Below are 15,217 nucleotides of genomic sequence, written 5' to 3'. Positions count from 1 at the left end.
CCATACAAATGAGAGGACAGAAGTTTCACATTCCTATGAAATATTTTATATATGCTGCTGCAATCATTTCTTTTAAGCAAGAGTTCCATGTGTCTCTTTACCCTCACCACACATATCCATGGGCAGACCAATGTTTTTTCTCCTTTTTCTTTCTTTGTTTCTTTCTTTGCTTTTTCCTGCTTGCTTGCTTGCTAATAAACTCAGCATAAAAGATACGTCGCTTTTTCAGGTCACTGTATTTTGTAAAAATCCAAATAACTTTACAGATCTTTATTGTAAAGGGTTTAAAAAATGTTTTACATGCTTGTTCATTGAACCATAAACGATTAATGAACATGCACCTGTGGAATGGTCGTAAAGACACTAACAGCTTACAGACAGTAGGCAATTAATGTCACAGTTATAAAAACTTAGTACACTAAAGAGACCTTTCTACTGACTCTGAAAAACACCAAAAGAAACTCATCTGCGTGAATGTGCCTTAGGCATGCTGCATGGAGGCATGAGGACTGCAGATGTGGCCTGGACAATAAATTGCAATGTCCGTACTGTGAGACGCTTAAGACAGCACTACAGGGAGACAGGAAAAACAGCGGAAGGCCAGCTGATCGTCCTGGCAGTGGCAGACCATTTGTATCAACTCCTGCACAGGATCGGTACATCCAAATATCACACCTGCGGGACAGGTACAGACTGCCCGAGTTACACCAGGAATGCACAATCCCTCCATCAGTGCTCAGACTGTCCGCAATCGTCTGAGAGAGGCTGGACTGAGGGATTGTAGACCTGTTGTAAGGCAGGTCCTTACCGGACATCACCGGCAACAATGTGGCCTATGGGCACAAACCCACCTTCACTGGACCAGACAGGACTGGAAAAAGTGCTCTTTACTGGCGAGTCATGGTTTTGTATCACGGGGGGATGGTTGGACATTTATCATCGAAGGAATGAGCATTACATCGAGGCCTGTACTCTGGAGCGGGATCGACATGGAGGGTCTGTCATGGTCTAGGGCAGTGTCACAGCATCATCAAACTGAACTTGTTGTCATTGCAGGCAATCTCAATGCTGAAAATAAAAGCAGCTGAAAGTGTGAGGACGTTTCTTTTTTTGCTGAGTTTAGTAATAATAGTAATGCTAATAATAATAATAATTCTGATTGCATTTCATTATTTAATTGATAATATAATAAGTAGGAATCTTGAGAAGAATAGGGAAAAGCTCAAAAGTACATTTAGGGTGAAAATCTGCTAAATTGTCATGAAAATAATGTCTCAGTGGTACTAACCACAGACTTCATTTTCTCTATCCAAAATATCTTGTGATTTTGTGGTGAAATATGACCTGGAAATATTTCATTATATTCACCCTGATAGTATAGCAAAGGGGGGCATAACTTTGTTGACTACATACAGTAAATACTTTGGAATCACAACACAATGACACTGACCAGAAGACCAGTCTTAAAAAGTAAGTAAAATAGCATGTCAACAAATGTAAGTAAAACTAAATGACTTACTCATCCAAAATTGTATCCTCTGCTGGATCAAGTCACTCTACAAAATGCAAACTTCATCAGAGTTCCGCTCTTATTCTGAGGAAAAAGTCCCCCCCCACCTCACGGACCCCCTCGAGGACCCGTAAGGCTCCCAGGCGCTCCTGAGGCGATCGACCCAGGGACCAAGACGTTAGCTCCGGAGCAGGTAATCAGACTGCTCCGTCCCCCGGTGGAGAGCCGGGAGGAGAATCCTTTGTTGAATTTATTTAATTTGCCTCACCCCCTTCACGGGTCTGCGGTACCCACATTCTCAATAAAAGAGCTATTTCCTTTATCTCTGGGTCACCTGGCCCGCAAATTCCGTTCTCACGGCACTCTGCCGCCACACCTCAACAGCCCCACGACTGTTCCCCGGCCGGCCGGTGCGGACGAGTCCAGAGGACACCACTACAGGATGTCCTCCTCAATCAGGAACCCGCCACCTGCCGGGAGTGCGGAGCAAGGTAAGTGCTTTGAGTCTTTTCTCAGCACTGGAGCCTCGGGACGCATCCGCGCCTCCCGACGCCATACTACCTGCTCCGCCCCGCTGTGAAGCCCCGCCGGGTACATCAAAAATAATCACCCCCTTGGTGCCCCTAGCACAAAGCTTGGATGCGTGGCTCTCACTTCCCAACCCGTCACGCTGGCTGGCCCGGACCATCCGACTCTGTTACGCAATTCAGTTTGCCAGGCCCCCACTCCCTTCACGGGCGACGGCTTCTCTGCAGTACACGGCAAACATGCCAAATCCCTGCGTGCAGAAATCGCTACTCTTCTACTCAAAGACGCGATGGAGCCTGTCTGAGATGAAGGGTTTCTACAGCCCTTAATTCATCGTGCCCAAGAAAGGCAGCGGCTTACGACCGATCTTGGATTTGCGAGTTTTCAACCGGGCCTTGTACAAACTCCCGTTCAAAATGCTCACGCAAAAACGTATCCTAACTTGCGTCCTGCATTTAGATTGGTTTGCAGCGGTAGACCTGAAGGACGCGTACTTTCATGTCTCAATTCTGCCTTGACACCGACCCTTCCTACGGTTCGCGTTCAACGGCCAGGCGTAACAGTACAAAGTCCTACCCATCGGCATGTCTCTGTCCCCTCGTGTCTTCACGAAAGTCGCAGAGGCAGCTCTTGCCCCGCTCAGAGAACCCGGCATCCGCATACTCATTTACCTCGACGACTGGCTCATACTGGCCCACTCCCGAGAGTTACTATGCACTCACAGAGACCAGGTACTCAGGCACCTCATCCGCTTGGGGCTTCAGGTCAACCGAGAGAAGAGCAAACTCACCCCAGTTCAGAGTATCTCTTTTCTCGGCATGGAATTAGACTCAGTCTCGATGTTAGCACGACTCACCAACGAGCGTGCGCAGTCAGGCTCCTGGGGCATATGGCATCCTCTGCAGAGGTTGCGCTGCTGGGGATGATGCATATGAGACCGCTTCAGCACTGGCTTCAGACTCGAGTCCCGAGACGAGCATGGCGCCACGGCACACACCGGGTAAAAATCACCCCTGCCTACCACTAAACGTTCAAACCCTGGACAGACCTCTGCTTTTTACGGGCAGGAGTTCCCCTGTAGCAGGTGTCCCGGTCCTGGTCACGACCGACACCTCCAGATCGGGTTGGGGCACCATGTGCAATGGGCACGCAGCCGTTGGAAAGGGGCCCCGCTGCGCTGGCACATCAACCGCCTAGAGTTCCTGACTATATTTTTTTGCTTTTCTCTAACTAACGGGAAGTTTCTCCCGTTAGTTAGAGACAAACATGTCCTAGTCAGGTTAAGACAGCACCACCGCGGTAGCATACATAAATCACAAAGGCGGCGTATATTCCCGCCACATGTCGCAACTCGCCCATCGTCTCCTCTTTGGAGCCAGCCACGACTCAGGTCGCTGCATGCCACTCACATCCCCCACATGTCGCTACTCGCCCGTCATCTCCTCCTCTGGAGCCAGCCTCGACTCAGGTCGCTGCGTCCCACTCACATCCCCGCAACCTCATTGCGATGGCAGACGCGCTGTCACAACAACGTTGGCCCGGTGGAGAGCGGAGGCTTCACCCCCAGTTAGTTTGTAACACTCTCCAATATATTAAAGAGGAGTATCACACTAATATGGGATCTTACGTACCGTTTCTATTGATAGGTAATAGAGTGGAGAAAATAAATATAACCACACCGATGAAAAACCAATAAACCCAAGTGTATTTACAACACCAATAATATTTACAATAATAATCAAACAAGGTGTATATACATGTAAAGTGAAGTCCAAAGTGCACAGAGTTATATACAGTGTTCGGATCAGTCTCACCGGGTGTTTGTATCGTCTGTGAGCGTGATCAAGTGATGAGTGATGAATGACCAAATGTCCTCTGATAAAAGTAATCCTGGCATGCGAGCCAAATGAAATACTTCCAGGAGGAACGGCGTTTCAGCGCTCTCAGGTCAGTCACCAACGTATTCCAATTTATGAATGACCGGGTTTGAAGTGCATGAGCGTACTCGCAAATGAGCACCGAACACCGGCATAGCGGTTCTTTAAATAGACAATTACAGTTAGTTCCTGTTTACGTGGCAGGAAAACACGTAACCTGAATTCACGCGAAGATCTCGCGTGAACAGAGATCGGGGAATAACACACAACAGCTGAGGGGAATCACAGATAACAGGAGAAAGCAATATAACAATTAAGAATAAATGACGTATTTAAAGTCATAGACCTTAATATAAAACCTCCCCTTATGTGGCCACGCTACATAGATCCCCCCCCCCAGCCTTCGGCATAGGAGGAGATCGTCCGTACCAGCGTTTCAAGTTAACCACATTTATAATGTCTGTTTTACATGGGTCTCCCCAGCGAACGGTGTAATTTATTGGCCCCATTTTTTTTATTATTTCAGCTGGTCCCTCCCATTTGGGCGCTAGCTTAGCAGAGTATTTATTGGAGGCAGACGAGAGAGGGTGAGTTTTAACCCAGACTAGATCACCCGGCTGAAACTGCGCATCTTTCCGTCGGGCATTGTAGTATCTAGCTTGTCTAGATTGTTGCACTCCTACTCGAAGCTTTACCTCCTCTGCCATGATGTTCTGTCTTTCAATTAGGTTATATGAGGTTTGGTCAGGTGTGGGGTTTTTGAAGATTAACCTCTCCAGTGGACCGTGTAGCTGTCTGCCCATCATTAATTCAGCAGGTGCTTTACCTGTAGTTTCCTGATGTGCGGTGTTGATGGCAAACCTTAATTCAGGCAACCACTGGTCCCATCTATCATGATGTTGTCCCACATATGACGCAATCATTGTTTTTAACGTCCTGTTAATTCTCTCCGTCAGGTTTGTCTGAGGGTGATAACTGGTTGTGAGTTTCTGAATACTTCCCCAGGATTTGCAGAGCTCAGCAAGCACATTGGAGGTGAATTGGGCCCCCCTGTCCGATATGAGATATTTTGGGACCCCCCAACGGGTGAAGATTTCTTCCCTTAGAATTTTTACGATCTTAGGGGTCTTACTGTCTCGAAGGGGGAACATCTCTACCCATTTGGTGTAATAATCCACAAACACCAGTAAGTAAGCGTTTCGTTTCTTACTGGTCGGGAAAGGTCCCATGAAATCCATCCCCCAAGTGTGACCTGGTTCCGCCACTTGTGTGTGCTGTAAGAAACCGCTGGGTTTTGTATTGTCATGTTTGTATTTTTGACAAGTTTCACATCCTTTTACATACTCCCAGACATCCTTACGGACAGTTGGCCACCACGCCACCTCCAAGAGCCTCAGTAAGGTTTTCAGCCGTCCCAGATGTCCTCCCAGCGGGTTATCGTGTACATAGTGCAAGAAACCAGGAATTAATGCCTGAGGAACAACCAGTTGGAATTTATTTCCATTGTTCTTTACAGGAACCCGGCGATATAGCACCCCCTGGTGGACCTCAAAGGTAATTTGGTTTTCCTGAACCTTTCTGGTTTTTTGGGCCAGTTGGAGGAGAGACACCGTATTGTCATGACTTTGTGCTTGTGAGATTTCCTGTAACGTGTGGGGTATGTCAGAGGCACATTTTGGTTTTATTATGGCTAGACAGGGCACACCTTCACTTTCAGGAGCTTCACAGACTCGTGACAAGGCATCTGGTCCCAGGTTCAGACATCCTCTTCGGTGATGTACTTGGAAGATGAATTGCTGTAACCTAAGAGTCCACCGGGTCAGCCGAGAGGAGGTTTTAGGGCTATTGAAGGCCCACGTTAAGGCAGCATGGTCACTGTAAACGTCGAACTGTCTTCCTTCCAGGTAATGTCTCCATTTTTCCACCGCCCAGACTACAGCTAGACACTCTTTTTCTGCCGTTGAATAATTCAGTTCAGGTCCACGCAATGTTCGTGATGCGTATGCTATTACCCTTTCCCCCTCAGGAGTTTGCTGGGTAAGGATGGCTCCTAAGGCCACATCACTGGCGTCTGTATGAACCTGGAAAGGTTGATTGAGGTCAGGCTGCATCAATACAGGGGGGTTTTGTAATAGCTGTTTAATCGTCTCCAGGCTGGTCTGGCACTCAGGCGTCCAATCCCACTTAACTCCTTTCTTTTTAGGTTGTTTAATGGAGCTGTGATGTCGGCGAAATGGGGAATGAACTTGTGATACCACCCGGCTAATCCCAAGAAGCGTTGGAGGGCTTTAATGTCTTTGGGAGGAGGATATTCAGCTACCGCACGGGTCTTTTCAGGGTCGACCTCCACCCCTTTCTCTGAGACTATATGTCCAAGAAACTTCAGCTGCTTCTTAAAGAAGTGACACTTCTTCATGTTCAGTGTAAGTGAAGCTTGGTGTAGTCGTTGCAGGATGGTGTTCAGGTGTTGGACATGTTCTGATAAAGACCTTGAATAGATTATGATGTCATCAATATAGACAAAGCAAAACTTCCCTCTCAACTCTGCTAGGACCTTCTCCATAAGCCTCTGGAAGGTGGCAGCGGCATTCCGTAATCCATATGGCATGGAGCAGAATTGGAATAGTCCTTGGGAGGTGATGAAGGCTGTTTTGGCTTTGCTACTTTCCTCCATTTCAACCTGCCAGTACCCTGACTGCAAATCCAATGTGCTGAACCAGGAGGCGCCTTCCATGGATTCCAAGATGTCGTGGATAATTGGCATTGGATAAGCGTCAGGGATGGTTTTACTATTCAGCCTCCTATAGTCCACACAGAACCTGTAGGAACCATCGGGTTTAGGGACCAGGACTACAGGTGATGACCAAGGAGAGAAAGAAGGCTCGATGATATGGTCTCGTAGCATTTGTTCTACTTGTGCATCAATAATCTTCCTCTTGAATGGAGAGACCCTATAAGCTCTGGATCTCATGGGCATTTCATCGGAGAGTGTAATTTTGTGCTGTTCCACAGATGTTTTTCCCAGGACTTGAGAGGTGGTATGAGGCCAATTCTCCATCAGCTTTCTCAATTCGTCCTGATTGTCAGAGTCCCAGCTGGGAACAACTTGTGTAGGTAAGACATGTGTGGCTGAATTCCAGGTTGGAGGTAAGGCATAATAGAGACTCACCGCTATGTTTTCACCCATTAGTCGTGAAGACAGTAGAGGATTTAGAAGTGCAGTTAGAAATGGATGATAAACATATCCTTTGCCCATTTTTAGACCATATCTCCAGTGTCCCACGTCCACTATGGCTTCAGCGGTCCTCAGGAAATCCAGACCAGCTATAAGGGGAAAGGCCAGGTGAGCATCCTTCATTATATAAGTGTCCAACCTGCATACCTTGTCATGCCACTCATAACAGACTGATCTCTTGTTAATCGCCTGGTGCATCTTTCCATCAGCCATAATGAACCGTTGAAGAGGGGCTGAAGGGTCAGATTTAGCTTCCCCTCCTAACTGTCTCCAGAGGCTCTCCTGCATAAGGGTGTATGTGCTCCCTGTATCCAGTACCGCCTTCACCTCTTGTCCTTTTATCGTCACAGGCACTATTAGAAGAGATGTCATAGGGTGGGGTTGAGCAATGGATACTCCTGCTAGATTTTTAGCAGTATGGCGTTCAGGTGGTCTTTTATTTGTGGTTTCTTTGCTGTTCAATTTACCCACTTTCTGCCAGTAATCTTTTGCTCCCATCCAGTCCTTCTCCACCATGGATCCCACCTTCACCAGCTGTTCCACTGTTTTCACCGTGCCTCTCAGACAGCCCGCAACCCTTGGGTTGATGTTATTGAGAATACGGCTCACCATCTCCTCTTCAGTGATAGCTGGCTTCCATTTGAGGCAGAGGGCTCGGTAATCATAGGCGAAATCTCTCAAACGCTGATTGGGTTGCTGCACCAGTGATCTTAACCTGTCCTCCACTTCAGTGAGGTAATCATCTGGAAGAAAGGCAGACATGAAAGCATCTTTGAAGGATTGCCAATCTGTTACCTTGTTTTTTTCTGCCTTCCACCAGCTTAAAGCGGGTCCTTTGAGCACTGTACTCAGGGTGCCAACGAGCTCCACACTAGGTAGTGGTCTAATGGCCAGATAATTTTCGACCTGTTCGACGAAATGGAGTATGTTTCGCTAGACTCACCGAAGGAAGGAAATTCCAGGCGGATAGGGGTTTCCCACAGAAAGATGACATGCTGGGCATACATGAAGGGTGAGCCAGGTTCGATCTTTGTGCTCCAGCAGTGACGTCATAGGTAGCGTTGCCTCTATTTACAGGAGGGACTTTACGTCTGGTAGCTGGTACGGGAGTATTCAAGACATTAGCTGTAGATGGGGAAGGAGCAGGGTAAAAAGGCTGTACTTGAGATCGAGATGGGGTACTGGTAAATCTTATTTTTTTCATTTGATTTTCCCATCTTGCATCTCTCCGCAGGAAACAATCCACCACCGCTCTCTCCAACTTCTCTATAGACCTCTGGAAGTGATCTCCTAAGTCTGCTAAGCCAGCGTCCACTGACTCCCGGAAACTAGTTTCCCTATTAAGGGAACTCTCTACAGACTGTTGTAATTCCTGTTCATTATGTTGTATTTTTGCATTTAGAGCCAATAAATCCACCTTAAGTTTATCGATCTCCATCTGCATTGTCTGTACAACATTTATATTAATCATTTCTTTTTCATCATCATCATCATCATCATCATCATCAGAATTATATAAAGAACTCAACACAGATGCTATTTCATCTGTAGGGTTCCGTCTGGTAACAAACGGGCCCGCAGTGAAATCAGCATCCTTAGTTTCATCAGAGCTACCCCTGAACTCATGCACGTCAGTCTCAATTTCATCATTATTTACATTCATTACTCCACCATTTGCTTGTGTCATTTCAGCCATATTTATGAACACAATTAACACTATCAATAAATAGAAACAGCACGTCCCCGTATGGGCCACCACTATGTAACACTCTCCAATATATTAAAGAGGAGTATCACACTAATATGGGATCTTACGTACCGTTTCTATTGATAGGTAATAGAGTGGAGAAAATAAATATAACCACACCGATGAAAAACCAATAAACCCAAGTGTATTTACAATACCAATAATATTTACAATAATAATCAAACAAGGTGTATATACATGTAAAGTGAAGTCCAAAGTGCACAGAGTTATATACAGTGTTCGGATCAGTCTCACCGGGTGTTTGTATCGTCTGTGAGCGTGATCAAGTGATGAGTGATGAATGACCAAATGTCCTCTGATAAAAGTAATCCTGGCATGCGAGCCAAATGAAATACTTCCAGGAGGAACGGCGTTTCAGCGCTCTCAGGTCAGTCACCAACGTATTCCAATTTATGAATGACCGGGTTTGAAGTGCATGAGCGTACTCGCAAATGAGCACCGAACACCGGCATAGCGGTTCTTTAAATAGACAATTACAGTTAGTTCCTGTTTACGTGGCAGGAAAACACGTAACCTGAATTCACGCGAAGATCTCGCGTGAACAGAGATCGGGGAATAACACACAACAGCTGAGGGGAATCACAGATAACAGGAGAAAGCAATATAACAATTAAGAATAAATGACGTATTTAAAGTCATAGACCTTAATATAAAACCTCCCCTTATGTGGCCACGCTACAAGTTCAGCTGATATGGGAACGGTTCGGCAAGGCCCAGGTAGACCTGTTTGCTTCCCAAGAGACCTCCCCTCAGGGCAGACGCTCTGGCACACAGCTGGCCCTCGGGGCTGTGCAAGTACGCATTTCCCCCAGTGAGCCTTCATGCACAGGTGCTGTGCAAGTTCAGGGAGGACGAGGAGCAAGTCACCCTAGTGGCTCCTTACTGGCCCACCCAGGCCTGGTTCTCGGACCTCGTACTCCTCGCAACAGCCCCTTCCTGAAAAATTCCCCTGAGGAAGGACCTTCTTTCTCTGGCACCCGCATCCAGACCTCTGGAAACTCCACGTCTGGCCCCTGGATGGAACGCAGGTAGCTCACCCAGCACTATAGTGTTGTATGAGACAGGCTCTACAGTACGGCCATCATTGTAAAAGGCCAGGTGCCACACACCAGTGTTCAGGTACTGAATAAAGCCTGCCTGTTGAACGCTGAATGTGCCGCAGTGTCCACCTGCCGTCGTAGACACTGCGACGCCTGCCTGGAGTTCGGTCCGGCAGACACCCATGTGATCCTAAGACCGCGACCGGGCTATGTGCCCAAGATTCTTTCCACGCCGTTTCAGAGACCAGGTGGTGAACCTGCAAGCGCTGCCCCAGAAGGAGGCAGACCCAGCCCCTTCGTTGCTGTGTCCGGTACGTGCTTTGCATACCTACTTGGACCGCACGCAGAGCTTTAGATGTTCTAAGCAGCTCTTTGTCTGCTTTGGCGGACAGCGGAAAGGGAGCGCTGTCTCCAAACAGACGCTCGCCCACTGGGTGGTGGATGCCATTTCATTGGCCTACCACACCCGCACCCATATTCGGCGCTCAAGAGAAACCCCTAGTGTCGCTTCTTCGACACAATGTCTCGTTCCCTCCATCAGGGAATGGAGGTTACATCCGTAACCTAGACGTTTCCTCACCTGTGTATCGTGGCATCTTCCAAATACGCAGAAAAGTGAATGAACGTGATGTTTTTAAGGCACAGTCAGGGACAATACATAGCAGTAATTATGCCACCCATCAATGAGTACCTTAAATTACCATAAATCTAGCTACATTTTTCAAAAAGTTGTATTATTAATCGTATTATAAATGGCATCGTTTTCTAGGTATGTGGGCCTATTGAAATATTAATTTTATATTTTGTTGATGATATGTGTATTGATTTGTGTCTTCTTACAGGAAGGGTTGGTGTGGTGCTGCAGTATAACTCCACACTGGACACAGGACAAGTGGAGTTGGGTCAGCAGGTTGCACAGACCATTCCACCAGCAGTATTCTGGAGGTCCAGACTTCTCATTGAAAAACCCTACTTCCTCAAGTTTAACATTTCCATTCAGAAAAATGCTCTGATTGGAGTCTATGGTAGGAGGGGACTCCCACCCTTGCACACACAGGTAATAACTAGTTTTTGAACATTGTTTTGAAGAGACATGTAGGACTCCTGAATAAGATATAAGAGTGGTGGTACTGGTCCCACCATCTGTAAATACTGGTGACATCAGAACCTAATTTGGTTGCACCAATTGTGTCCTTTTATATTTAAATTTAAAGAGCAGAATCTAATAAAAATAGTCTATATTGTATTGCACAATTACCAATCATATTACAGATTTTGGCCCACAGAAATGCACATTTAATAGGAAAGCATTACTTTTGAGTAGGGGTGATATTGAGTAAGAGTTAGGATTTTTTTAAATAACTGATTACATCTACATAATAAAAAATGAACACCTTATTTGTAAATGGCTAAATAAGAATATTCTTACACCGAGACTGAGTTGGGACTTATTAAAAGATTTCCTTTTATCAGGCACTCCATAATTGAAGGACAGTCATCTCTTGGATTTTTTTGAAGGCTAACATGGCTATAGAGCATTAGTAAGGAACATATTTAATTCAGGAGTAGTGAATAATCAAAATGAGTTGTGCAATTGTACAACCTCTAACCAAAAATAGACACACAGGCAGAAATATCCTATCATTTAGTCGTATTCTGTAGCCCTGGACACATGCACTGATCTATTAGACTGTTCAGTCTTCTTTGCCTATTCAAATTTAAACAAAGACTAAAATTCGTAATTTAATGGTATTAATAACAAAGTCAAAGGATTCATTTTTAATCTTCCAACAGGATTAAATGGCTTTATTCTTTGGCTTTTATTAAACAACAGGCAAAGCTGTTGTCTGGCAAGTATTGACAGAAGCTTTTCAATATAAAATGAGAGATGCATCAGCCCTTAAAGGTTGTACATGAGAAAGAACAAATCCTACTTTAATCATAGAAAACAAACTGTGCTTGAACAGAAATACATCTTCTCTCTGTCTCTAGTGATTGGCTTGGTGTTAAACAGTCACAGCTGTCAATAAAAGCTGCTTCTTTTGTAAGTGCTGAGAAAACTGCCCGACTTATTTTCGATGTTCAATCAATGTGTCCCCAAAGCCATCACAATAAACTAAAGCAAGCTTATTGAGTGCTAGCTCCAATTTGCTATGTGTCTCTTTATTGCTTTTTGTACCTGCCCAGTTGAAAATCAATTGCAGAAACTTTCATTTAGATACTTGAGTTTATGTAGTAGGCATATCTACTGTAAGTAGTATGGAGAGTTCCCTGTAATGTCAAATACAGCAAAAATATTTTTCCAATCTCTTAAAACAGATATCTTCTGATGATATTTTGGGACCAGACAGGGTAATGTCAATTTAAATGTCAAAATGTCTGGATATTAAATTTGCACTATTTTCATAATATCCATACTTGTCTTGTTGTTATGTTTGCTTTTTGGCAACAGCTGAAAAAACAGTTAAATGTAATTGTTTTTGTTTCAGTATGACTTTGTGGAGCTTTTGGACGGCAGTAGACTCATCTCAAGAGAGCGCGTTCAGTTGGATCCTGAGCTCAGGGATAGACTGGAGATTCCATTCAGCGTTCAACAGGCAGGCTTTATTCAGTACCTGAACACTGGTGTGTGGCACCTGGCCTTTTACAATGATGGCCGTACTGTAGAGCCTGTCTCATACAACACTATAGTGCTGGGTGAGCTAACACATAGAATACAACCATATGAATGAATATTTGTCTTTGCTCATGCACTGCAGAGAGTAGCTGGTTAGTTTGGTTTTACGTTTATTACTGCACAAAAATGGAAAATGCAATTTTAACTCAACATGTGATGCCTGACAGAAAAACTGGACCACTTTAACAAGCCTGCATAGGTGTCTTCTGATGTCCTTTTTATATTTCTGTCTTGCACCCAAGTGCCTTAGTGCATCGGTGATAATGAGGCATGCAGAAGCATGCCCTGAGTTGTTGGCTAATCAATACGTTTGATGCTGCTGCTATCTCTTTCTGTCAGGCCAGGGAATATAGAGGTCAAAAGACTAAATCTCTGAGCTTTGAGCTGCTCTGCTCATCTGTTTTCATCTTCACATATGAATTTATTTTGGTGTGGTATATGGGGGATTCATTTTATTTACAGCAAAGGAAAGCACTAGCTCTTTTAATTATTTATTAATTAATTTGTTAAGTGAGAATTCAGGAAAGACAGCAAACAAAGAGACCCCAATCAATTCTGGATATAAAGGCACTCTGGTAGTGATTATTTCCATACTTATGTATTGCCCAAAATATCAACACAAAATGCAGTTAAAATGTTATAAATAGAATGCAATTTTTGTTGTTTGATCTTTTTTGTGCAGAGTCTATGATGGAATGCCCACACAATTGCTATGGCAATGGAGAATGCATCTCAGGCATTTGTAATTGCTTCCCAGGATTTCTCGGGCCGTATTGTTCAAGAGGTGTGTGGTTTCTTTTTATTTACTTATTTATTTGGTGTTTTTGCTACCAAGGTGAATCTCACTAAACGTATTCATATTGCATATTTCACCCCAAAAAGAAATACATTGGAAATTCTGTTTTTGGAAATTGTCCAATGACAATTAAGCAAATAACCCTCACTCTTAAAGGTGGAGTAAGCAACTGTTGATTTTATTAACTCATCAGCCAAGCAAACACATCCCTCCCTTCAGTGCTCCTTCAGAAGCTCCCCCTCCAATTCATTCACGTGCATTGCAAAGGCAACGACACTAACAACTGGGCTAGCTAACCAAAAGACAATTAACCGCAAACGCCACCTGTTGCTGGTTGGCTGTAATAGTGTTGTGTGGATCAGTCTGATCCACTTTGTTTATTTTCCCATTTACAGAGCTAGGGCTGTGTACAAACACCATTTTTTTTTCAGCGCACACACAGAATGGACAGCTAGCGGACCGTGAAGAGATATTCGTGGAATTTGACAACAGGTGTATTGGGTTAAAATGGATTATGCCACATTTATTTCTCATTACCATAATGCAAAAAAGCTATTAAATTACTTTAATGGGGGAAACAATGATTCAATAAAAATATTATGTTGGAACAGGTTGATTTTAATTACTGTATTACAGTAATGAGAATCTAATGAGAATAACCATTGAGAACAATGAGAATTAACAATAAAAAAAATTAAAACCATGAAAAAATCTGGACGCATAACGGTAATGAGAACTGGAGGGTACTTTATTGTCACAATGTAAAAAAATAAAAAAAGTCATGGTCTTACAGTAGGCTTTATTAACTTTATACATTTGATTTTGGGGTGAAATGTAACCTGGACATGTTTTCGTGAGATTCCTTATGTTTGCCTTCATTTATCTATCTAGCTTTACTTTCTTTCTGTTAGCTTCGTGCCCAGTTCTATGCAGTGGCAATGGTCAGTACAATGGGGGGATCTGCCAGTGCTATAGCGGATGGAAGGGCATTGAATGTGACTTGCCAAGTGGTCAGTGTGTGGACGTCCAGTGCGGGGGTCACGGCCTGTGTGTTTCGGGCTTCTGCATGTGTAACCCAGGCTACAAAGGCGACAACTGTGACCAAGGTAACTGGACAGGTTTCAGTAGTTATGTAGAGAGAGACCATTGCACATCTTCCTCATTGTAGTAGAGGAGAGCACTTTTTCAACACCACAAGCAGCTAATTACATGGATGAGTGTACTGACTTAAAGGCTGGTTTTTGTTTTGATAAATTACTCACACCATTTAGCAGCTTCCATTGACTGAAATGGACTCTACATATGGAATCATGACAAGGCAGCACACAAAATATGTCAAGTCTTTTCATTCTATTTGTCCTGTTCTTTCTGGGTCAATACAATTGAGTGTATTGATCCACATTCAATAGACTTGGAAATTAACTCTTTAGATGTCTATGTTTGGGTCATTTGACCAATGTTATATATGTCATTGAATTGCATGAGTAACTCACCTTGAGGTTGACAAGAGAGAGACACTTGGTGAGAGACACAAACAAAAAGATATCTTAAAGGAAAAGTGGTGTTGTTTAAAAACATTTTAGTGGCAAATGCATAAACGTTTTTATTTAACTTTTTCAAATGTTATAGTTATTATAAAGGTGCTTTAAATAATAGAGATAATTTGAAAAAACAAGTGCCTAGGTTACAGAATTATTTAATGTGTGCATGGGAACTGTCTAAAAATGACTGTATATTCCAAATATGAACAGACTCTATGAGAAATTGGAAATGTGGTTGTGGTTGA

The 15,217-nt window shown here is 44.1% G+C and overlaps 1 protein-coding gene across 2 annotated transcripts in view; it reads left to right on the top strand.

Moving 5' to 3' along the window:
* The window catches only part of LOC127659702 (teneurin-3-like), a 171,884-nt gene that overhangs the window by 91,741 nt on the left and 64,926 nt on the right, over nucleotides 1-15,217 (top strand). For both annotated transcript variants that reach the window (XM_052149641.1, XM_052149640.1), the window contains 4 exons: nucleotides 10,801-11,015; nucleotides 12,448-12,655; nucleotides 13,318-13,419; nucleotides 14,343-14,537. In XM_052149641.1, coding sequence (XP_052005601.1) covers nucleotides 10,801-11,015; nucleotides 12,448-12,655; nucleotides 13,318-13,419; nucleotides 14,343-14,537 — 720 coding nt within the window. The remainder of the gene's footprint in view (nucleotides 1-10,800; nucleotides 11,016-12,447; nucleotides 12,656-13,317; nucleotides 13,420-14,342; nucleotides 14,538-15,217) is intronic.

The sequence above is a fragment of the Xyrauchen texanus genome, chromosome 19 (assembly GCF_025860055.1).
Source record: "Xyrauchen texanus isolate HMW12.3.18 chromosome 19, RBS_HiC_50CHRs, whole genome shotgun sequence".
Classification (NCBI taxonomy): domain Eukaryota; kingdom Metazoa; phylum Chordata; class Actinopteri; order Cypriniformes; family Catostomidae; genus Xyrauchen; species Xyrauchen texanus.
This window is presented reverse-complemented; position numbering and strand designations above follow the sequence as displayed.